At 44.4% G+C, this 23,675-nt stretch overlaps 1 protein-coding gene across 2 annotated transcripts in view; it reads left to right on the top strand.

Annotated features, from left to right (window-relative positions):
• Positions 1 to 23,675, top strand: part of VAV3 (vav guanine nucleotide exchange factor 3) — a 200,584-nt gene that overhangs the window by 68,470 nt on the left and 108,439 nt on the right. For both annotated transcript variants that reach the window (XM_066597225.1, XM_066597224.1), the window contains exon 2: positions 15,262 to 15,378. In XM_066597225.1, the coding sequence (XP_066453322.1) occupies positions 15,262 to 15,378 (117 nt within the window). The remainder of the gene's footprint in view (positions 1 to 15,261; positions 15,379 to 23,675) is intronic.

Genomic DNA, 23,675 nt, shown 5'->3' with positions numbered 1-23,675 from the left:
TTAGCCCAAAATCTGCTGTTACCCCCTATCCCGTGGATAGAGAATAACTTTACAATTGACAGTCATTTCATGTCAACGCGACCACTAACAGAGTGATAAGCCATAATTCGCTCAGTAGTTGCTAGTCGTTTCATTTCATCTAACCAAAAAAATAGTTGCTGCTGATCCAAAGTTATCTGGTGTAAAGTCACAGTCATTATTTGATGACTTGCAAAAGAATTGGCATGGAGGCTCCCTCTGTGAGCGATATCTCAGCAAACAACTGTGTAAAAGCATTCAAACAACTCTCATTTATATGCTTCAGTGACTTTTCTGAGCGACTACCTAAACAATAGCTGCTCAGTGTAAAGGTAGAATGATACACTGGTAGAGTTGGAAGGGACCTCCAGGGTCATCGGGTCCAACCCCCTGCTTAGAGCAGGATTCACTAAATCATCCCAGACAGATATTTGTCCAGCCTTTGTTTGAACACTTCCATTGAAGGAGAGCTCACCACCTCCCGTGGTAACCTGTTCCACTCATTGATCACCCTCACTGTCAGGAAGTTTTTTCTAATATCTAATTTGTGTCTGCTCCCTTCTAGTTTCATCCCATTGCTTCTAGTCTTTCCTTGTACAAATGAGAATAGAGCTGATCCCCCTGCACTGTGGCAGCCCTTCAGATATTTGTAGACCGCTATTAAGTCTCCTCTCAGCCTTCTTTTTTGCAAGATCTGCGAAAAATAAGCCAGATATACAAGCATATGAGTACTGAAAGATTTGCTGGTGGAGTTTTTCCACTAAACAGTATAGAGACATGAGCATCACTGTTCTTTCATGAGGCTGACTGTGGGAGAGGGAGGTGGAAAGAGCAGGGAAACACGTGAATTGGTGATTGAAGAACAAAATACAATGATTTTGCAAGCTTGGTCAGTAGTGCTGGGGTTTACAAGCACAGGAGCTGAGAGCAGTGCTTTGGAGAGGAGCTACATGCAAGTAAACAGATGCCCCTCACATGTAGAGCATAAGCATTAGCAAGGGATCACCGGAGCCAGTCGGCTCAGTAGGTGTGCTGAGGTCTGGGGATATTTTTTGGCTATAGGCTTTTTTAAACTCGGAAAGCCTCTTTAAACTTAAATTTAATGGGATTACCCTATCATAGCAATTTATCAACTATTCACAGAATAGGATATAAGTGTCTCATCAATGATGTTCCGACTGCTGGTACCCCCATCAGTCACGAGAATAAAGTTCCAAGTCTCGCTGTATGGAGTGGTGGTTACACATGTGCACTACTGCTCCTTACATCACTATGGGAGATAGCTGATTACAGTGCATGGCTATCTCTGTCATTCTCATAGACATGAATAAAGTGACAGCTCACATGTGTGGCCACTGCTCCATTCATACAAGGTAACTCAGGACTTCCATTCTCCTGGTCAATGAGAGCCCAAGCAGTTGGACTCCACCAATCAGACACTTCTTTCCTATCTTGCACATAGGCAATACATTTTTATGTGGAACACCCCCTTTTTGGTTGTATACTGTACGTTTTGAATAGCCACTTAAATCCACATGGTGGTTCTACAACACTCCAGCGTTCATGGGAGATATATAGTCACGAGGTCCTAGGGGTGGAGGATCTGCTGAGAGGTATGTAATAAGCACTGAGTCAAGAAGGAAAATCTTTAGGAAAGCGTCAGATATTACTGGAGTTTTCCCTTGTAATTATTCATTGGAGGGTCCTTCAGACAGAATAGGAAATCCTAATTGGAACCTGCATTATTTACATTGATGAGCGGCACATGGTAACCAGGTAACAGTTCACGTCTCATTGCACTTGAGTTCTGATGTTCAGTTATGGGTATGTAAGGTTTTGAGAGTATTATGCCACAAATCAAATCTTTTTCATGGCTCTATTACTATTCTAGTATGATGTCCACAGTCTGCAGACCTCACTGTTTTGACAGTCTAGTTAGCAGAGTGACCAGCAGAGGGCTGTAAAGATTACACCTGTGTGGGTGTGGCAGAAAGAAAAGAAAAGCTCTGGTACCTGTCACACTCAGAGTTCCTGAGTCTCCTCAGTGATGGAGAAGACTGCTCTCTCTGGGATGACTGCATGTTAGATCTCACAGAGAGGCATATTGTAACGTCAGACTGGAACATGAACACTCTGTAGAGTCTTACTGGCATGTGAACTGCAGAACTGTGAACTGGACATGAAACTCACAGCGGAACTCGGAAATAACACACTAACGCTCAAAGCACTCACTTGCATACCTGCACACATAGCTTGATGGTATAACTATAAAATGTACAAGGTATTCGTTTGTATTTTGGTCAAGATACTTAAGCCCACAAGCCCACTTCAAGGGTCCTTATTGTCTCGCGAGTCCCTACACAAACGAGACAACTAACCCCAGGAAACCCGCCTGCAGTGCGGGGCAATCGTCCTGATAGGGACAACCCCGCTCTAGACCTGCCTCATTCTAGATGATAAATGACCCACAGCAAGAGACAGCTCACGCTACACATACTGAGAGCTGCACAGAGATGCAGGAGCATGAAACTGTTCGCACTGAACATCCTGAATGCTGCACAGAGACCTCATGTCCAGCCACATGCACAGACATGCAAGAGCATGACACTGCCAACACTGGACAAACAGAAAAAAAGCCAACAGCCTCTAGCAGAGGAGCTGATCTATATGAGCCGCAGACCTTGGGGATTAGCTGGCTGGAGCAATCCACACCCAGCCAACTCAATCAACTCCACCTGTGAAGCTATGCTGCTGAAAACCTATGTAGTCCAACAGATCCCAGCAGAGAACCCTAACACATATACAGACCTTCTGCCCTGAGATAATGATGGACTGCGCATAACGTGAAAAATAAATGGACTTGCTTTATTTTCACCACCAAGCGGTCTGGATGCGGGTTTTCTGAGCGATGCCAACCGAGTGGAAGGCGGCGATCCTGAGCGGGTGATTATCCTGCAGGTTGTCACACGGTGTATATAAAAGTGATATAATGCAACATCTATTCCAATTTGTTTAAATTTGCTGAAGGATGTTATGAAAGACCGTCCTGTGCCTGATGTAGTAGTGAAAACTATCATAACATTTAGCTTCCTCAGAATTTATGACTGGTTGGGCGTTTAGATTATCTCCGATATGTTGACAAAAGCACTTAAAGGAGATGTCCCGAGGCAGCAAGTGGGGTTATACACTTCTGTATGGCCATAATAATGCACTTTGTAATATACATTGTGCATTAATTATGAGCCATACAGAAGTTATAAAAAGTTTTTTACTTACCTGCTCCGTTGCTAGCGTCCTGGTCTCCATGGTGCCGACTAATTTTTGGCCTCCGATGGCCAAATTAGCCGCGCTTGCGCAGTCCGGGTCTTCTGCTGTTCTCTATGGGGCTCCGTGTAGCTCCGTGTAGCTCCGCCCCGTCACGTGCCGATTCCAGCCAATCAGGAGGCTGGAATCGGCAGTGGACCGCACAGAAGAGCTGCGGTCCACGAAGATAGAGGATCCCGGCGGCCATCTTCAGCGGTAAGTATTGAAGTCACCGGACCGCCGGGATTCAGGTAAGCGCTGTGCGGGTGGTTTTTTTAACCCCTGCATCGGGGTTGTCTCGCGCCGAACGGGGGGGGGGTTTAAAAAAAAAAAAACCCGTTTCGGCGCGGGACATCTCCTTTAAGAAAATAGCAAGTAGAGAAAACTCCAAATAAACATGTTTGTTTCAAGACTTATTTTTTCTAAATGCTTTTTCCATGAATTCCCGTCCTCAGATTTTGTAAACATGTAACACCCAGAGAGAATATACAGATATTTAATCTGTGTGAGTGTTCCCAGAGGAGCCTGGAAGTCAGAGAACTAATGAGTCATTACTAATTAATATCTGATCACTCCCCAGCAGTGTGCAGAGGAAAGACATGAGGATACAGTAGACGCAGTACTATGTCACGGTGGAGCCCATTTATAAGAGTCAAGGGTAGAAAATGTCATGACCAGTCTTTAGACATTACTCATATACTTGCATCATATGCATAAAAATACTGCAGGATGTTGTATAACGCATGCATGAAACCCCTTACAAAATAGATGGAATTTTGTGCATACAGCATCTTGCGTGCCAGAGACAAAACAAGAGAACACAATATGGCTAGTGATGAGTGACGTTTTAAAAAGTTAGGTTCGGCCATTCACAGGACTTTTGCAAAAACTTGGTTTGGTCAGAGTTAGTTCAAACCAAACTGGAAGTTCACCAAAACCCTCAAAACTGGGGTATAATGCTGTCTAAGAGCCATAAAAGCCCTATAGTGCTGCCAACTGTCTCATAGTGGAAGATGGCGATCTTGAGCGGGTGATAATACCGCAGGTTGTCACACTGTATATATAAAAGTGATATAATGCAACATCTATTCCAATTTGTTTAGATGTGCTGAAGGATGTTATGAAAGTGTTATACAAGGCTTTTATGGCTCTTAGACAGTGCTATACTCCAGTATTCAGGACTAGTGTTGAGTGAGCCAAATCAGTAGAACCCTGTTTTGTATAGAACTTTGCTAAAAGTTTGGTTCACCACACATCTGAAGCAAGCTTTTAACAAAGTTCGACCCAAAACAGAATTCTCCTGGTTCAGTATGCTCAAAACATGTTATGGCCTAAGATACAATATGCAAAGCTTTAAAGGCTAGTTTTCTGGCATAGGAAAGTATGAACTTTTAGTGCATATCACATGTTCGCAATAAGTTGCAACTTTTTGCCATTTTACGTTTTTCTTCCTTCTCTTGAAAAGTGTTCAAAAAAGTGGGGGGATTTTGCAGGAAGAAGTGGGGTCTCAACAGATTTACTGTTATTCATGGCAACACATTTGGTGCTTCATATTCCAAAGTATTCTGGGTTTAGATTTGTGTATGAAACATCAGTGTAAATAGATCTCCCCCTATGACCCCAGTAGAAATCAAGTTGCTTGACTGAGACTGGATGATAGCGCTACTGCAGTGTGCGACTGAAGTTGTGCAACAGAAGTAACTACAGTAGGAAAAGTTTCTACAATTGTATCTCCTCAGTGTAGAACTGCTCATTCCTATGGATGAATAGTTGTATTGTAAGGTATTGACAAAACTGCGGCAAATTAGTATTTTTTTTCTTCTTCAGAGACCACACTGGTGACACTTTTTTCCCCCCTCCCTTATGTAACGAGTCCCCCCGAGTATATATAAGTTGACTACTATTACCTTGGTTAGTTACTCCTTCTGCTCTGAAAGTTGCTGGAGACCTTCTGCTTGGGTGGGTCATGTGAATATCATTGGGGCCACAGATCGTGCCTCCTGTGCTTTAGCACTAGATCTCAGTATTGCACAATCTGTACACTACAGTGACATATCATACTGTATAAAACAGAATCATTCTTCTAATTTATCCTCAATATTAGAGCAATAACAAGATATTATAACCAGACTAACATAAGCAGCATCCTATCATTATAGAGGATGGCTTCAGAGGGTTTTATGGTTGAGTGCATACACAGAGGATAGCAGGGTAATGATTATAACATTAATATAGTCCCAGACAAAGGATGTGGCTTATGGTAGAGAGTGTAGGACACCTTAGAGGTCATGTGTAAAAACTAGCATTGGAGAAACTGAGCATCAGATGTTCATTGTTTTAACTTCCAGGTGGGATCTAACATATGTAGATACACATGTAGCAATTATTAACATGACTGGCCCATCAGGATAACTCTATTTACAACATTGCAGTATATTATAATTAAAGGGGTTTTCCGGGGGGGGGGCATACAATTGATGACCTATCCTCTGGGGTCAATCTCTTTGCACCCCTACTGATCAGCTGAGCGGGCGCATGTAACACCCCTGCTATTCGTCAAAGAGGGTGACTTGTCATAACCACACTTTTCATACGAGACACTGCCAGGATTCTAGGGATCTGAATCAACAAAGAGTTGATTTGTTTGGGGGAAATGATGGCTAGCCAGGTATACCCCCTGCAGAAGCCAAATCAGAGGAATTGTATCATGCAGCAGCTATTCAGTGGATGACACCTTTCAATGAGTGCTAGCTGGGTTCACACGGGGTGGATTCCTGGCGGAAATATCGCGGTTTGGCCGCAGTGAAAAAACATGAGATTTCCGCCGGGAGAAGCGTTGCTTCAAAACCCGCGGCACTTAGCTGCGGGTTTTGAAGCGGTTTGGCCGCTCGCTCTTCTGCTGTGGAAGAAGGAAAAAAATGAACATGCTGCGCCCGGCGAATCTGCGCCACAGCGCCGGCTTCGGACAGCTTTGCCGCGGCGGATTAGCCGTCCCGTGTGGACAAGATTTCTGAGAAATCTCGTCCACATGGCTGGCTAATCCTGGGATTAGCAGCCGCAGGCGGATTTTCCATGGCAAAATTCTGGACGGAATTTCTGTGGCAAATCTGCCCCGTGTGAACCCAGCCTAAGGGTGCTTCTTCACATGCTGCTTTAAAGCCGTATTCACATGGGGTGGATTTACAGTGGAAAATCTTTATGTACAGTAATAGCAGAGTGGATGAGATTTTTTCAAAATCTCGTCCATGCGCTGCGGAAAAAAATCAGCCGTGGAAATTGACCTGCGGAGCAGATTTTGGATCCACAGCATGTGAACTAAAGTACCGATTTTTTTGGTGTGGATTTTACCTCTTCAAATGAGGGTGTGAAGTCCGCAGAAAATTTTGGGTCAAAATTCTGATGTGCATTTTGCGCTGTGGAATGTCCGTTGCGGACACGCCATGTAAACATAGCTATTTTTAATGCAGCTTTTGATATAAAAACTGGGAGCAGATTAAAAAGATAGAAATTGAATATTTCCCAGTATTTTCTCTTCCATTACAATCCACTCTTGAAATAAAAAAGAAGCCGAATACAAGTGCTTGATTATCTCCAGCAAAGATGAAAGGAGTGGCTTGACCATTGCTTCATTCACAGAAGAGAGAACGGGACCCCTGCTATTATGATTGGCGCGGGCCCCTGTGGTTGGACCGATCAGACAGCTATCTTGTGGGTAGGGAACAAGTTTAAATATTGGGCCAATCCTCTTTAACAGGTGAAGGGTGACCGGCTCTTATGAGAATGTTAAGGTACTTTTACACGTGAGAACTATCAACTGAATAATCGCTCAAAAGAGTGAATTCAAACAAAAGTTGCGCACTGTAGACTTGGCCAACAACAGGGTGATAAGTTGCTGGTCGTTTTTATTGCAGCTTACCAGGAAATAAAATAGTTGATCAAAGGTCGTCTGCTGTAAAGCCAGTCATCCGTATTTGAAGGACTCGTGAATGCATTTGCATGGGGATCCTGTCTATGAATGATATCTTGGCAAACAACTTCTGAACAAACAACGCTCTGTGTAAACGCAAATGAACAGCTGATGTTTGTACGCTCTAACGACTCGACTATCTAAAATGATAACTGCTCCTTCTATACGTACATTTTTGCTCCTTTTTGGCAATGTTCCGCTAGTCCTGTAAATCAACAGTTATGCATAAATAACCCCCTATGCCATTTTTCTCCAACTATGATCCTGATATCTATTTCTACAGTGTAGGGGAAGCAAATTTCCCAAATATGACCAGTAATGAACACTTGTGATCAATGCTGTACTGCACCTGTGACTGTAACCCTTTATCCTATTCCCAGTCGCTACATTTATATGAAGACAGTTGAAACAATGTGGCTGCAAAACCAGTCTGACCCAGTGCATTCATCGGGTGCAGCTTTATTAGTTTCCATCATGTATCACTAGCATTCCGTGAAGTCTGGGACTCCATTCTATAGGAGGATAACTGAATTTCCATTGAATAGAGAAGAGCTGATACATTACATAGCTGTGGGGGTTATTACTGCCACTCCTGGGACATAATTTCACTTCACTATTCTACTTGTTCCCTTTCCTTTACACAATAAGTGATTAGTAATTTTGTTACAATTGTTACTTTGAATGGAACAATGAATTTCCATAACAGATCTTCAGTGCTTCTATAGGATTTCTTTGTTAATTGTTTAGCTGATTTTTGCTGACAGTTATGATTAGATGTATAAATAAAGTATCATTTCTGATACTTAATAATGTAAATAAACAGTTGTTACATATTGTTTGCTTTCCTCTGGGATGGAGAAGGTTAAACAGTGATGTGGTTAGGATTTACAGGGTATATATAATGAAAAGACATTTCAGACTTTTGTGCATTATTAATGCAGGTCCCAAATTAGCAGAGGTCCACACAGCATGGCTATACAAATCATCTGTCTGCGAGTGGGGGAGGAAGGATAGTGAGAACAGGCACCGTGATGAGGAATGGGAGGAAAGATCGATAACGCAGCTATTCCTACTGGACATCAGAAATCTAAGCTGACCTACATGGATTGTAACCTAGGACTCCTGCAAATGAAGTGTCTATCTAGGAGTCTGTCTTTAATCTCTATTATTTGAATTGGACAACGCTGCAGTATGCAGCACTTCTGCTACTAAATGTAATTCATGCAGATGTATAGAACGGTGTACACAATAAAAAGGCTGTAGCAGTCACTTAAGTGCCTTACAGCTGATTGGTGGGGGATCCGAGAGTGGGACCATCGACCAGAAATCTAGTATTGATTGCTCATTATAAGGATAGGTCACCAGTATTTTAATTCGGAAAAATCCCCTTTAAGGCTGGGCTCATACAGGCGGATTTGGATTGTAGATTCCACGATTGCCGTCCGTGCGTGCGATCCACGGTAAAACGTGGGCATTGAAAGGTATGGATTTTTGTTTTTCCATTCGCGGATACATATTGCATATTCTGTGAGTGGCAGAAAAGTCGTGGCATGATCTATTTTACTGCGGAATTTGCAAGGACGGCCTGCATTGTTGTAAATGGTGGACATCCTTCCGCAGCCCATAGGCAATTAACATTAGGTATAGGTTGCAGGTACCCGTGTCATTACAGAGCGATGGCATGGGAAATACAAATTTACAAAAAAAAAACTGTACTGAAGTGAGTCGCTGCAGTCATTCGCAATATACATTCGTAGCCAATCCGCTCATTTGAGACCGGCCTAAAAAGTCATTTTTAGGACATACTGGGGTAAATTTTAATTATACGGTCTAAGTGCAGGTTTTTGTGCACATGAAACTCATGCCTATAAAACATGATGAAGTGAAGCCATTGATTTCAATGGGTTCATTCTCATAAGAGTGTTTCATGTGCGCAAATCTTGCATGTGAGAAAAGATAAGCCTTGCCCTATCTTTCTGCATCTTATGCAGGAAGCTGTCATAAAAGTCTATGGCAGGGTAAAAAAAAAAAATCAAGGACCGGCGTACAACAGAAGGAAAAGAAGACAACTTGTGTGGCGCAGAGTGCTAAGGCAGCAGAAATGCAGTCCTAAGCTGTCACTCATGACCTGAACGTTGCAAGTTCAATCCCCACATGGTTCAGGTAGCTGGCTTAAAGGGGTTGTCCCGCGCCGAAACAGGGTTTTTTTTTTTCAATAGCCCCCTCGTTCGGCGCGAGACAAACCCGATGCAGGGGTTAAAAAAGAAAACCGGATAGTGCTTACCTGAATCCCCGCGCTCTGGTGACTTCTTACTTACCTAGTGAAGATGGCCGCTGGGATCTTCACCCTCGGTGGACCGCAGGTCTTCTGTGCGGTCCATTGCCGATTCCAGCCTCCTGATTGGCTGGAATCGGCACGTGACGGGGCGGAGCTACGAGGAGCCGCTCTCCGGCACGAGCGGCCCCATTCAGAAAAGAAGAAGACCGGACTGCGCAAGCGCGTCTAATCCGGCGATTAGACGCTGAAAATTAGACGGCATCATGGAGACGAGGACGCTAGCCACGGAACAGGTAAGTGAATAACTTCTGTATGGCTCATAATTAATGCACAATGTACATTACAAAGTGCATTAATATGGCCATACAGAAGTGTATACCCCCACTTTGTTTCGCGGGACAACCCCTTTAAGGTTGACTCTGAGGCTGGCAAAATGAGTGCACAGCTTGGTGAGGGGTAATAAATAAATTACCTGAAAGCACTGCAGAATAAGATGGCGCTATACAAATTATTACAATAGTTATTCTTTGGACTTTTCTGCAGTTTTTCCCTCTTGATATTAAATGAAGAATATACAACATCTAACATCTACAATATTTTTGTTATATTTCATAACATAATGTAGTTTTCCATATAAACAATTCTTAGAACTGCTTCTTTGCAGCTGATATTGCATATGTGACTGCGGTGCGGCTACTGGCTTTACCGCCACCTCTTTCAACTACACTGAGTGCAAATAAGTAGTGCAAATAAGTAGCTTTTTAGGGCTTCAAAAGACAAAGGTGTTTATGCAGGTTTTTGCAGGCATGAAAGTCATGTCCGCAAAAGATGAGAAAGCTAACCCCAGCTACGTTTGTGGCAGGTGAAAAAGATCAAGGGGAAGGGTGCGACCTTGCGGACAACGCAGGAAAAAGAAGACAAGTGGTCCATATTAGACTTTAAGTAGCCATTCTATTCCATGGAGAGGGAGGATCACGCACATGTGAACTGGCATTTCGAGCGCAAAAATTACATTACTATGTGCTGACACGTGCATATCAGCCTGATTATTGCTATCTCAAACCCTAGTTCATGTACAGATATGCTCTGTTGCGGCGAGCGTATTTGAACATACATTCGTCTGTCCAAACCCTCATACACGAGGTCCAGGCTGTTTATCATGGCAGTCTATAGCTCCTTTACATGGGGAAATGTAGTCACAGCAGTATCCTGTTTTATGACCATAATTCCCAGATTTATAGACCTAATCTAATTTCCTTCTATGACAGTATCACTTAACTGGGTTGATCAGGTAAATGCTGTAGATATAGTTTTTCTTGACCTTAGTAAAGCATTTGACAAAGTATCTCTTATTGAAAAAATGACCAAATATGGGAGTGACAAGGCAACTCTTAGGTGGATTCACAACTGGCTGAGTGATCTTACTCAAAGGGTGGTCATAAATAACTGCACATACAAGTGGAAGAATGTATCAAGTGGGGTACCACAAGGCTCTGTCCTAGGCCCAGTGTTGTTCAAAGTTTTTATAAATGATCTGGAGGAGGGAATTGATGGGAAACTGATCAAATTTGCTGATGACACAAAGTTAGGAGGGATAGCTAACACTAGGGAAGAGAGTATTCAAAAAGATCTAGAAAAGCTTGAACAGTGGGCAGCGACTAACAGAATGCTATTTAACAAGGAGAAATGCAAAGTCCTACATCTGGGCAAGAAAGATGAAAAAAGCACATACAGAATGGGAGGAATTGAGTTAAGCAGCAGCACATGTGAAAAAGACTTGGGTATACCAATAGATCATAGACTGAACATGAGTCAACAATGTGATGCAGCAGCCAAAAAGGCAAACACAATTCTGGGATGCATTAAGAGAAGCATAGAGTCTAGATCATGTGAGGTAATTATGCCCCCTCTACTCTTCCTTAGTCATCTGGAATACTGTGTCCAGTTCTGGGCACTCCACTTTAAAAAAGACATAGACAAACTGGAGCAAGTTCAGAAAAGAGTTACCAAGATGGTTAACGGTCTGCAAATCGTGTCCTATGAAAAACGGTTCAAGGATCTGGGAATGTTTAGCTTGCAAAAAAGAAGGCTGAGAGGGGACTTAATAGCTGTCTACAAATATCTGAAGGCCTGTCACAGTGCAGAGGGATCAGCCCTATTCTCATTTGTACAAGGAAAGACCAGAAGCAATGGGATGAAACTGAAAGGAAGGAGACACAAATTCGATATTAGAAAAAACTTTCTGACGGTGAGGGTGATCACTGAGTGGAACAGGTTACCATGGGAGGTGGTGAGTTCTCCTTCAATGGAAGTGTTCAAACAAAGGCCGGACAAATATCTGTCTGGGATGATTTAGTGAATCCAGCACTGAGCAGGGGGTTGGACCCGATGACCCTGGAGGTCCCTTCCAACTCTACCATTCTATGATTCTATGATTGATTCTATGAAGGGAGGAAAAATAACGTATCTGTAGTCTCCATAATGTGACCACTGTGGATGTAGGGTCGGGCATCCGTATAATCACCAATACAAATATAATCCTTGAGTTTTTCATCTTCATTGAAGCTGTTAAAATGTATTTCAGCTGTGGTGTTGTTAGATCTGCTTATGGGAAGTCTCGGCGACAGTCAGAATGACGGCTATTACAACTCCCAGAGGGGCCGCCGCACAGCTTTTTGTACAGTGGTGAAAAGCAAATCTAGCTGTCCTTACAAGGTAACACGAGCCAGAATATACCGTGTCGCTGCGTAGCTCAGCAGGTTTGCCATTTGCAATGAACAGGGAGCAAAAGAATATAATATAGCAAATTAATAAAAGAAGAATTTAAAGTTTTTTCTCTCTTTATTTCATTTCGGGTAACTTCTGGCTGTTCATTATAAATTCTGCTGTTCTATCGATGTTTCTGCTCAGCATCAGCAACCCTTCAAGGGCCGTAGTACACGCTTAGTATTATCCGCAGGAGACGCCTGCAGTGTTTCTTGTGCAAATCTCCAATGTCTAATTTCGCAAGTCCTGTAGAGTGCAACAGTCTGTTTTGTGTCATTATACAAAGCAGCCGGCTCGGTGTCATGGCCTCATCCGCCCACTGTTACACCGTGTAATTCTCTTTTCCAAATGTTCAGTGTCTGTGTTTTAATCACGATTATATGAAATGCCTGTTCAATGTCAAGAGGCTCGATGCAGCTGAGGTTAAGGGCTCACTCAGACAGGCGGGGGCAGTTTCGATCTGTGAAAAAAGCTGCGTTTCGTGTACCGAAACTGCTCGTATTTACTGCATATTTGGTCCCTGCTCTGTTCTTCTTTTTGCACGTTTTTCAGGTGTGCAAAAAAAATACGCTTCATAACCAAGCAGTGAATGCGCATGTATCATGCGTATTTATTGTGTATTTTTAATGCTCCTATAGACTTGCATTGGGGATTTTGGTACGGGCCAAAATAGGACATGCTGCTATATGTTTGTACACTCCAATGCAAGTAATACGGATGGCAAATGCCCCCCTGTGAGTAAGCCCTAACAGACAGTGGTTTATAAGGGGATGGTGTAAATGTCTCCTGGCATTGTGCAACTGGAAGCAACTGAAAACTGTGTTGCAAACACAAAATGTGAACGTCTTTAGCAGAAGGAGCAGCCGTCTATATAAATCTACCGCCTAATTCCTGTGTAGTTTGTATATTTTTGCAATATATTTTAAAGAACATCCCCAACTCCTAGTGGAATTTACTCAGATTTTACCTGCTGTCAAAAGACTCAAAACCACTAATGATTACTTTTTGCTCTTGGCACAACCAACGCCTTACGATATGTACTTTGTCTACCCTAGCGGATAGATTCCAGGTTTGTCGCACCTTAGTTCTTCTTCCATTCACTACTTGTCTGTAAACTACAGGTACCAACAATGGCGCAAATTTAATATTAGTGTTTTAGATACTTTTAGACACCTTTTTCGCCAAGTCTAAAAAATGGGCATGGCTTTGTGGGAAGGAGTCGTGGCCTGAATGCAACTTTGTGTATGAAAAATGCGCCAAAATGTCGGCACAAAAGCTTAATATACAGGATTTATCATCCATGAGCGGCCACTGTAATAAATCTGGCGCATCTGGTGTAAGATTGTTCATTAGACAGTGTCCGGGTCTGTTCAGTTGGGATTTCTATTTAAAATCCTAAAAATGGCGCTCCTGAACGGAAAAGCTGCAGAAATAGAGGCCGGTAGGTCTCTGTTAGGTTTCCTGTAATTTCCGGCATTTTATGGCACAAACTTCTAGAAGCAAATAGAAACCAGCCGAAATGGACACCTATGGTTTCTGCAGCTTTAATTAAAGCCGAGCCTGTTTCTGTTGAGTTCTTGTCCAGGGCTGCGGTTTTTGGACTTTTCATGTGCAATCTTTGTCTAATAACTTATTCCAAAACGTTTAGCAAATCGCATTGTAAGGCCTCAGTCACACGGGCGCATCGGCACCCGCGCCGATGCGCCCGTGTGACTGACACCAGCAGACTAACGTACCTGAAAACGGCCGTCTCTCTACAGCGCCGGGAAGAAGAACATGTGACCAGCTCCATTGCCGGTCATGTGTTCTATGATCAGTGCTGGAGAGAGACGGCTGTCTTCAGGTACGGCCGTCTTCTAACTGTCAGTGACACGGGCGCATCGGTGCCGGTGTACGGGTGCCAATGCGCCCGTGTGACTGAGGCCTAACAGTCCAAGGCATGTAATAAAGAACGTAACGAGATCAGATGATTCGTCTAGATTCTTTGCATCTCTCTCTCAATTCTCATTCTACTATTCCGTTGAGGAATTATGTCCGGTGAAAATGGTGGCTGTCTTTGGAATTTTAAACAGAAAACCAGACAACACCCCTGGATGGAGACCATAATATGTGAACCAACACATAGAAAATCCGCCCCAATGTACGTAGGACTCCATTATGAATTTGTTATTGGTAAGGTAAAGTCCCCTGGTACAAGCATTGTTTCGTGACCGACTCCTAGGGTGACGGCACATTGTGACCTTTTCTCGGCAGACTGCTTTTGCGGGGTGGTTTGCCATCGCCTTCCCCGGTCATCTTTACCCCCTAGCAAGCTGGGTACTCATTTTACCAACCTCGGAAGAATGGAGGGCTTAGTCAACCTTCAGCCGGCTACCTGAACCATGCAGGGAACCTTCAGGTCGTGAGCAAGAGCTCATGACTGCATTCTGCTGCCTTAACACTCTGCACCACACGAGGCTCATCATGTAAATCTGCCCCAATGTCCGTAGGACTCCATCATGAATTTGTTATTAGTTTACACCATAAGTAATACTGCCTGAGCTCACCAGTTGTCACTACCCTTTCCCTGCCATTATGCCCCCTCCTACCTCAGGTGAGACAATAGCATTCCCCTGCCCCTTCCAGGCATCCTGGCGCCATTGACCATGAGGTCAGTACTATCTTGAGTATCATTTAATTCCCCCATGCTAGAGTACTGCGCCCCCTTCTGTCTGTTTTCTTATTAGTCCACTATCCTCATTGTTATCAAAAATAACAGCAAACCCCCCGAACGACATGTTTTGTCTATTGATACTCAAACGGTTGTCATGGCTTACATGACAAATGTACTGTTTATAACTACTGTATATATACAATGCTGGGGTCGTTTTGCGGTTGATTTAATGAAGTTTTGCATAATTTTTATTTGTTTTGTTTTTATTTCTTTTAGTTTTTGTGTCTAAAGAATATCCGGACTTTCCTGTCCGTCTGCTGTGAAGCCTTCACCATGAAGAAAAGTGACCTGTTTGAAGCATTTGACTTGTTTGATGTACGGGATTTTGCAAAGGTATGTCAATTTTGTAAGAAGTTGTAATTTGCATTGTGTTTACCACTTCCTGACCAGAATACTGTTCTCTGCGATCTTGGTCAGAGTCACTAAATACTGTATAGTATTAGGTCTATATAATTATATTAAGCCCCGATATTCTCATTTTACTCAGATTCTATTTGTGACCTAAAGAACGATTGCAATCAAAGTAATGAAGTAGAAGTGCTCCCTGCATGAGTGTCAGCTAGGGTGCTTAGGGCCCACCAGTAAAAAGTATTCTGGGGGACCACTGAACAGCTACATGCACATATAAGGCCGCCTTCACACGGACGGGTCGGATTCCGGATGCGGGATCCTGCAGCGGAATCCGACCCAGTGCCTAGCCGGTGACTCTGCGTACCTGTCCGCAGCTGTGTGCAGGTGGCCTTAGATGCTGTATTAGGCTAATTAGCATGTATTGCAGTAGGTGTACAGTGCCATGAACCGTTTGAGTAGGGGGTTAGGGACCTACGCCTGGCTCAGGGCTGGCTGGGGATTCCCCTATAGGCCAGTTTGAGCCTGTGCTTGAGCAATATGACGGAAACAGGAGTCTTAGAATCATTCATCTATGAAAGACTGCCTGTTTACTTTAATGAGGCGGTTGGACGGAAGTGATCACTGATGCGCCCCACCTCCATTCATTGAACGATTAGCACCAAGTCGCGGCTGCATCTCCCATTTTAATGGCCATTCAGACGGCCCGGGTGTTGCATGTATACGCCTCAGCCCGGAATAACCCGCCCTATGCCGGCAAAGGGAGGGGGCGAGACAAGGGGGGGGGGGGGGCTAGTGTGTTAAACTCCCGCCCCCTCTCCACCTCTCGCTGGCTGCCGGCAAGAAGAGGGGATGGGAGCTTAGCAGAGATAGTGTGATAATCTCCCACCCCGCCGCTTCCCTTTGCTGGCAGCCGGCAAGGGGCGTAGAGGGTAGAGGGAAGGAAAGAGAGTTTAGCAGAGCCGCGGCTAAACTCTCCCCCATCTCCCTTCTCCGGCAGCTCTCATAAGCTCCGATAGGACTCTATGTAACTGGTCGGCGTATTCTGCTAAAAGGTAGGTCCAGCCTTTTTTTTCCCGGTCAGCGTAAAAGCGGTCGCCCGCAATGCACATCGTGTGCGCTATCATTTCCGGCCAGACGATTTTAAACACCAGAAAGTCTCCCATCTGAACAAATGCATTGGAATCCAATGCATCAGATGGTCGCAATTTATAGGCCAGCGTTTTATCGCAGCAAAGTTGCCTCGATAAAACGCTCGTGTGAATAAAGCCATACTCTATGGGTGGAACTTACTAAAGATTGACAAGCGTTCACCAGTGTTTAGTAGCAGTTTGCTGGAGAACGGAGTACATGTACGCCTCTTAATAAGTTAGATGCATTTTAATTGTCCGTATGCCAGAAATGCAAACCTACGTGAGATATGAGCAGGCATAGACTTGTGCTATAATTTTGGTGTAATGTAATAGTAAAATTGTTGGCTGCAGAAGCCTCACCCCCTCTACGTAGCCCCACTAACATTTTCAAAAAGGGGCAAGGGCAGCAGAAAAACAAAAGTCACAAATTGTGTACGGAAATATGTCAGGAACCAGAATTTGCAACCTTTTGTATGCCATAAAATGTAAGTTACTTGAAGGGGTTATCCAGGCAGCGGACACCGGGATACACCAGGATAGGAATGGAAGCACTGCTCCTACCACTTTATACTACATGTGCCCTGTACACCTTTTTGAAGTGCCAACATGTACTTTTCAGAGATGAGTGTGTTCTTATCTGGATGTTGCCTTTATTGAGAGTCTTGATGAAAGCTTCACAATATCTTCTTCTTGGCACTATGGAAGAGAAAATTTAGGACAGGATGTTTATGCTCAATAAAATGAATTATACGGGTCACTTGGGTGGTGACAGATGAGCAAACAGGATAATTATGGGGTAGAATTTTATTCCATAGTGACTCCTCATTAAGAATTAGTCTCCAGATCAGACTGTTAAATGGAGACAAGGCAAAACGGGACACGAGCGGAAGATTTTCTTGCTTACTGTAGTTAGTCATATAGATGTGGGATTCTTGGAAATCCAATTGCTGATGCAGTTTACTGAAACCTCTTTAAGGTGACCATTCAGAATTCTTCTAGAGGTATGGTCCCGACAAAGAAGTTGGCCAGTTGGTGGAATATATGATGGAATGGAAACCTGGAACAGGAAATTTGGGTACTGCGTTTTTTTTGTACTCGACTGCTTCCTGGCCCCTGCAGTACTCGCCTGTAAAGTCCACGCGCTGGCCGAAAAACTGAGTCCCATGAGCGCTCTCTCACATAGACTTGTATAGGAGAGCATGCACACGGGACTATAAAGAGCCAGTTTTTCGGCCGTGGCGCAGATTTTACAGTCGGGCACCGTGGGAACCGGGAAGTGGGAGAGTGTGAAAAATACATTTCCCAGCTCCCTTTCACCTGCCTAGCAGCCCATAAGTTAGTTTATGGTGTTTCAGGCTGGTCCCACATGAACAAGTCAGATTCTGCATGCAGGAGCTCACAGTGGAATCCGGCTCTGAACCCGGACGGCGATCCTGCGTACCTTCTTTCTCTGTATTGCGGGTAACCGCAGACGCTCACCATCAGTCATGCACAAACTGATTTTTTTTCTAAATACATACCTTTCAATGCATGCCGTCTGCTGGCCGCGGATTCTGCAATAGAAATCCGGTCATGTGAGACCGGCCTTAGTCAGGTGGCAGGTTCCCTTTAAGCTAACTTCACATGGGCGAGCATGATACCAGGCCATGAATCACGGCCCGACATCGCCCTCACCAACGTGCATGCAAGGCCTTTTTTATCTGTCAAGACCACCTCTTATCACTTTGGGAAACTAGCGAACCTCCGCAGCTAACAGGCGTGGCGGAGGATCATGGAGTGTGTCCCCATTTTCAATGGGGAGACTTCGCATTGCACTACATGCACATAACACGTGGTGCGATTTTCCTGCCGGCCTCCTTGAAAACAATGGGTCATGTGATGCAACGGCACGCCCAAACATAGGGCATACCATGATTTGTTGCGGGGAAAAAAAAAAAAATCACTCATGCGTTTACCCCCATTCCAAAATATGGGGTTCGTATTCATGCGAGATTTTCTCGCCTGTGTAAAGCTGGCCTTAAGGTCGGGTGCACACAAGTGTATTTTGAGGCTGTATGCTGTCTATGTAATTCCATTGACAACGCATGGTGTCATTATACAGTAGTCTATGATGCTATACTTGCATGTTTCCCCGAAAATAAGACCCTGTCTTATATTAATTTTTGCCTCATTATATTTACCTAACAGACTAGGTCCGGGTCCTCCACCTGGTGTATGGAGCTCCATCGGGCTTACTGCATTCCTCAGCCATTCACAGAATCCTGTAACCAGGAAGCAATCTTCAGTGGGTGGCCAAGGACTGCAGCAACCATGCTGGAGCTCTGGAGAGCAGCAAGAGGACCCAAACCAAGCCTGCTAGGTAATGTTTTTTTTCTGTGTAATGCAGCTAGGGCTTATTTTTGGGTTAGAGCTTGTATTTGAAGCCTCTCTAAAAATTTTTAAAAAACTGGATAGGGCTTATTTTAGGGTAGGTCTTATTTTTAGGGAAACGTATGTTTTATAACATGGTGTGCATAGAAAACTATTCCTGTCTGTTTAATAGACAAGAAAAAGCATATCCCAAAGTATCCCAATTGACTTGAATAGGTGAGCCTCATCTGCAAAATGGATCAGAATAGCGCATGCCACATTTTCATTTACGCAGTCCGTGTGTCCATGTAAAAAACTGATGTGTGATTTGGCACATTGACTACTATGGGTCCGTGCGCTGTTTGAGTCTATTCCATTGTAAACTCGGACAGCGCACAGACTGAAAAAGGGAGCGAAGCCAGCAGTAATTATATCCAGACATGCGGACTGTGAGGGTGACTGACTATGAGAAGGAAGCATTGCCCTGTGGGACCAAGTATGACTGATAGAAAGTAGTAGCCAATTTTTATGTCCGGTACTGAAGCCAAGAGAGCGCAAATGTCAGAGCTTTCAAGTGAAATACTGTATGCTGCAACGGCACCTTCTTGCAGTAAGTAATAAGAGGCCAACAAGGGTGAGAAGCTTGTAGTCTACTTATAACAGTACATAATTAATACAAGAGCGCAGTTATTACATTTTCTGGGGATTAAGCACAATAAATATATTATTTTAAAATAGCTCCTCGGCCCCAATACAAAATCTTTAACAGGTCCATTTTTGCTATTTGCTAACCTTCGGTGAATACAGCTGTTTTGCATAAGCAAACAGCTGCATTGTTCTCCACTCTTACAGCTCGCTTCCCGCTGTGAACTACCAGTGGAATGTGAGCTGAACGAATCTTATCAGCACTGCCGACTGTGATAACAGCCTGCACCGCTGATAGGAGTTCATCGCTCAATTCTAGAAAACTAGAATTGAGCGAGGAATGAATCGAGCATGAAAACTGCACTGTGTTCGTGCATTTAGACACAACAGTTATCGCTCAAAAGATGGCTTTGAGCGATAATCATTGTGTCTAAATGGGCCTTTAGACCCCATTTACACTGAAAGATGATCGCTCAAACATCGCTCAAACAGTTTGAGTGACAGTTTTGAGCGAACATCTTTGCATAGTCTATAGTAGCTAGTGTGGGACACCGCCGCTAATGCTTGGCGAACAATGCAGCTGTTTTGCATAAGCAAACAGCTGCATTGTTCTTCGTGCTTACAGCTCACGTCCCGGTGTGAACTACCAGCGGGACGCAAGCTGATATAATCTGATCAGCGTTGCCGACTGTGACAACAGCCTGCACTGCTTATAAGAGTTTATCACTCAATTCAAGAAAACTAGAATTGAGCGAGGAATGACTCAAAAACTGCACGTGCATTTAGACGCAACGGTTATCGCTCAAAAGAGGGCTTTGAGCGGATTTTGAGTGAGAATCGTTGTGTCTAAATGGGCCTTTAGGTGCGTTATATTTTGTTATCCATTTACAATGGGGATCCATTGACAATAGTAAAAGAGATCGACGACATCCGCTCTGGACAAAGTGATCAAGAGATGTGCTAATGTTCATATAATTTCAAAGCTGCTCAGCTCCATCCATAGTAGAGTTCGCTTATCGCCTTTCTTATGGTTTCAATATTCAGGGAAGCAGGAGCGTAAATGACAATAGCCCCAGGGAGTGGGGGTAAGTGTTCTGTATTACATTAAGGTGAGCTGGTTACCAGGTCCATGATAAGTGGCAGCAACTTCTGATGTCTGTCCTTGTTCATTACAAAGAGCACAATTAATGTGATCCTAGTTAATTGGTAGAGGGGATGAGATTTTTTTTTGATGACTCTTCAGGCAATGGGCAGAATGTGTATTTAGGGAGCATTCATATCCTGGAGATAATGATGCAGGTGAACACATAATCACTAGATAAAAGAGAATAGCAATTGTTTCTATGGGACTTCCAGACTTCCGATCCTTGTAAGATAATGTAGCAGCAAAACTGTATCGTCCATTTCATCCCATATATTAAGGGTGAAATTTACCTTAAAAAAACTAGCTAGATGCAGATTTTAAATAACGCCATCCACATGGATTGCACTGTACACTGACGCCAAGAGTCATGGGATAGCCATATTTAAATTGATTATGAAGTGCCGTATCCTCAGGTGACAGCCTAGGAACACCCACACCTGCATAAGTTGTGAGATGTTAACTTGTGCGGTTGAACACTGCCCGGTATACCCTTGGCGAGGAGACATGAGTTATTGGAGTTTAAATAATAGTGGGTGCCAGATGGATGGGACATTACTTTTTCGAACTTGTGCGGGCATTTAACTTTCCTCATTCCACAGTGTCACGTGTGTACCGGGAACAGGTCATTGAAGGTATTTCCACCCACAGTGGACAGTGCAATGGCTGCCCATTGGTGCTTAAAAGGGTTCTGTCATAAAAAAAATAAAATCTGCTCTTACGTATTCCTCCCCAGGCAGACTTCTTATAAGATCTTCACCTTGCCAATCTTCTCCTGGCTCCTCCAGTCCCCAAGTCACCCCACCACAAGCCGGCTGGATCCTCTTTTTACTGTGACGAAGCATACGTTGCCGGCATTCTGCTTCCTGCAGGGCAGTGTACCCGGTCACTAGTGACGTAGTGTTCAGTGCCTAGCAGGGAATGCTGATCCTCGGCAGCCTGCTTTAGTGTGCAGGCGTGGGGTCTCAATGCTGTACATACTATATGAACACTAGTAGCGAGACTCGGCACATGCACACTAAAGCAAGCCGAGGATCAGCATTCCTTGCTAGGCAGTGAATCCTACGTCACTAGTGACCGGGTACACTGACCTGCAGGAAGGAGAATGCTGGCAATGTATGCTTCGTCACTGAAAGAAGAGGATCTGGCCGGCTGGTGGTGAGGTAAACCGGGGGACTTGAGAAGATCGGTGAAGTTAAGATCTGCTAAGAAGACTGCCTGGGGAGGAATAGGTATGCATATAATTTTTTTTTAATTACAGAATCTGGCTAGAATTGGCTTTGCAAACAGACAAGCGACTCTGGCAGAAATCACATCCACTTTCAGGGCAGGAGACCTCACACATATATCTCACAGGTCAGTGCAGCATTGTTTAGCTTCCATGGGCTATGGGAGCAGAAGGTCCAACAAGAGCGCCTGTATTAACACCACAAAACTGAACATAGCGCCTCACCTGGGCTCGTGAGGTTGCTAGCTGGACCCTAGAGGACTGGCAACATGTGTCATGGTCTGATGAGTCACAGTGCCAATTAGCTAATGGTAGGGTTCATGTGTAACGCAGACCTCATGAAGCCATGGAATGTAGTTGTCAATAAGGCACTGCGCAGGCTGGTGGTGGTTCCACAGTGGTGTGGGATGTGAACTCGTGGTATGAGTTGGGTCTACTGGTCCGCCTAAACACATCGTTGATCGGTGTCACCTTGCAGCCCTTCTGGCCTCTATATACTCCCACAATGATGGGATATTACGACAGGATAATGAATCATGCCATCAGGACCAAGTTGTCTAGAACTGGTTCGAGGAGCATTCCTATGATTGATGTGGCCTGCATGTTCACCCGACATAAGCCCAATCGAGCATTTATGGTTTAGGATGGAGATGTGCGTTCACACCTAAGATTCTGCATCTACACATACCACTGAGCAGTGGGTGCTTATCCAGATGACATGGTTCAACATGCCTCTATACGACTTACGTCCACAAGTAGAGTCAACGCCACATCGCATTGCTGCACTTTGTCAAGCTAGACGGGGTTCTACGCAACATTAGTTAGTGGCCCATGATTTCTGGCACATCAGTGTAAATTGTGGATTTTTGTGCAAATATGATTTTTTTAAACCTAGCTAGGCTGACTCTCATACAGTAGGAACTTTTCAGTATACATCCCCCAAACTCTTCTTCTAGGAGCTGCATGGTAGTAGCCAGACTGTTCAGCTCATAAAGATTTCTGTTGACTGGATACAATTGCATCAAAGCAAGATTACTCTGTGTATGTTTCTAGGTTATTGATGCTTTCATTCACTGGCAACGAAAAGCTTAATGCTGGGTTCACACTGGGCGGATTTGCCGCGGAAATTCCGTCTGGAATGTCGCCGCGGCAGATCCGCCTGCGGCTGCTAATCCCAGGATTGGCCAGCCATGTGGATGATATTTCTCACAAATCTCGTCCACACGGGACGGCAAATTCGTCGCGGCAAAGCCAGCAGAAGCCGGCGCTGCGGTGTGGATTTGCCGGCCGCAGCATCTTAATTGTTTTGCCTTCCGCTGTAGCCGTGCTCTTCTCTATGGGAGTGCTGGCCGCAGTGGAAAAGCGTGCGGCCAGGCCACTTCAAAACCCGTGGCTAAGTGCCACGGGTTTTGAAGCAGCGGATTCTGGGCGAAAGTCTCACGGTTTTTCGCTGTGGTCAAACCACAAGATTTCCGCCCGGAATCCGCCCTGTGTGAACCCAGCCTAAGGCCTCATGCCCACGGCCGTGACTGACTCTGTCAGCGGAATATCGCAGCGGAGTCCGCCACGATGCCGCCCAAAACTCCCATATTTACCACTCTTGATCCGCTGTACGTGTCCTGCATGGAGGGCCGGCGCGCATGCACAGTACAGCGCATGATGGGCTGGCAGTGCCGGATGATGCGGCCGGTGGGGACGTGTATTTGTGACGGCGAAGTTCCATTGACTACAATGGTAGCTGGCCACGCGTATTCCCGCGGCAAATAGAGCATGCCGCGGTTTCTTT

Source organism: Eleutherodactylus coqui, chromosome 3 (assembly GCF_035609145.1).
Source record: "Eleutherodactylus coqui strain aEleCoq1 chromosome 3, aEleCoq1.hap1, whole genome shotgun sequence".
NCBI lineage: Eukaryota > Metazoa > Chordata > Amphibia > Anura > Eleutherodactylidae > Eleutherodactylus > Eleutherodactylus coqui.
Note: the sequence above shows the minus strand (reverse complement) of the source record. Positions and strands in the feature narration are given on the sequence as shown.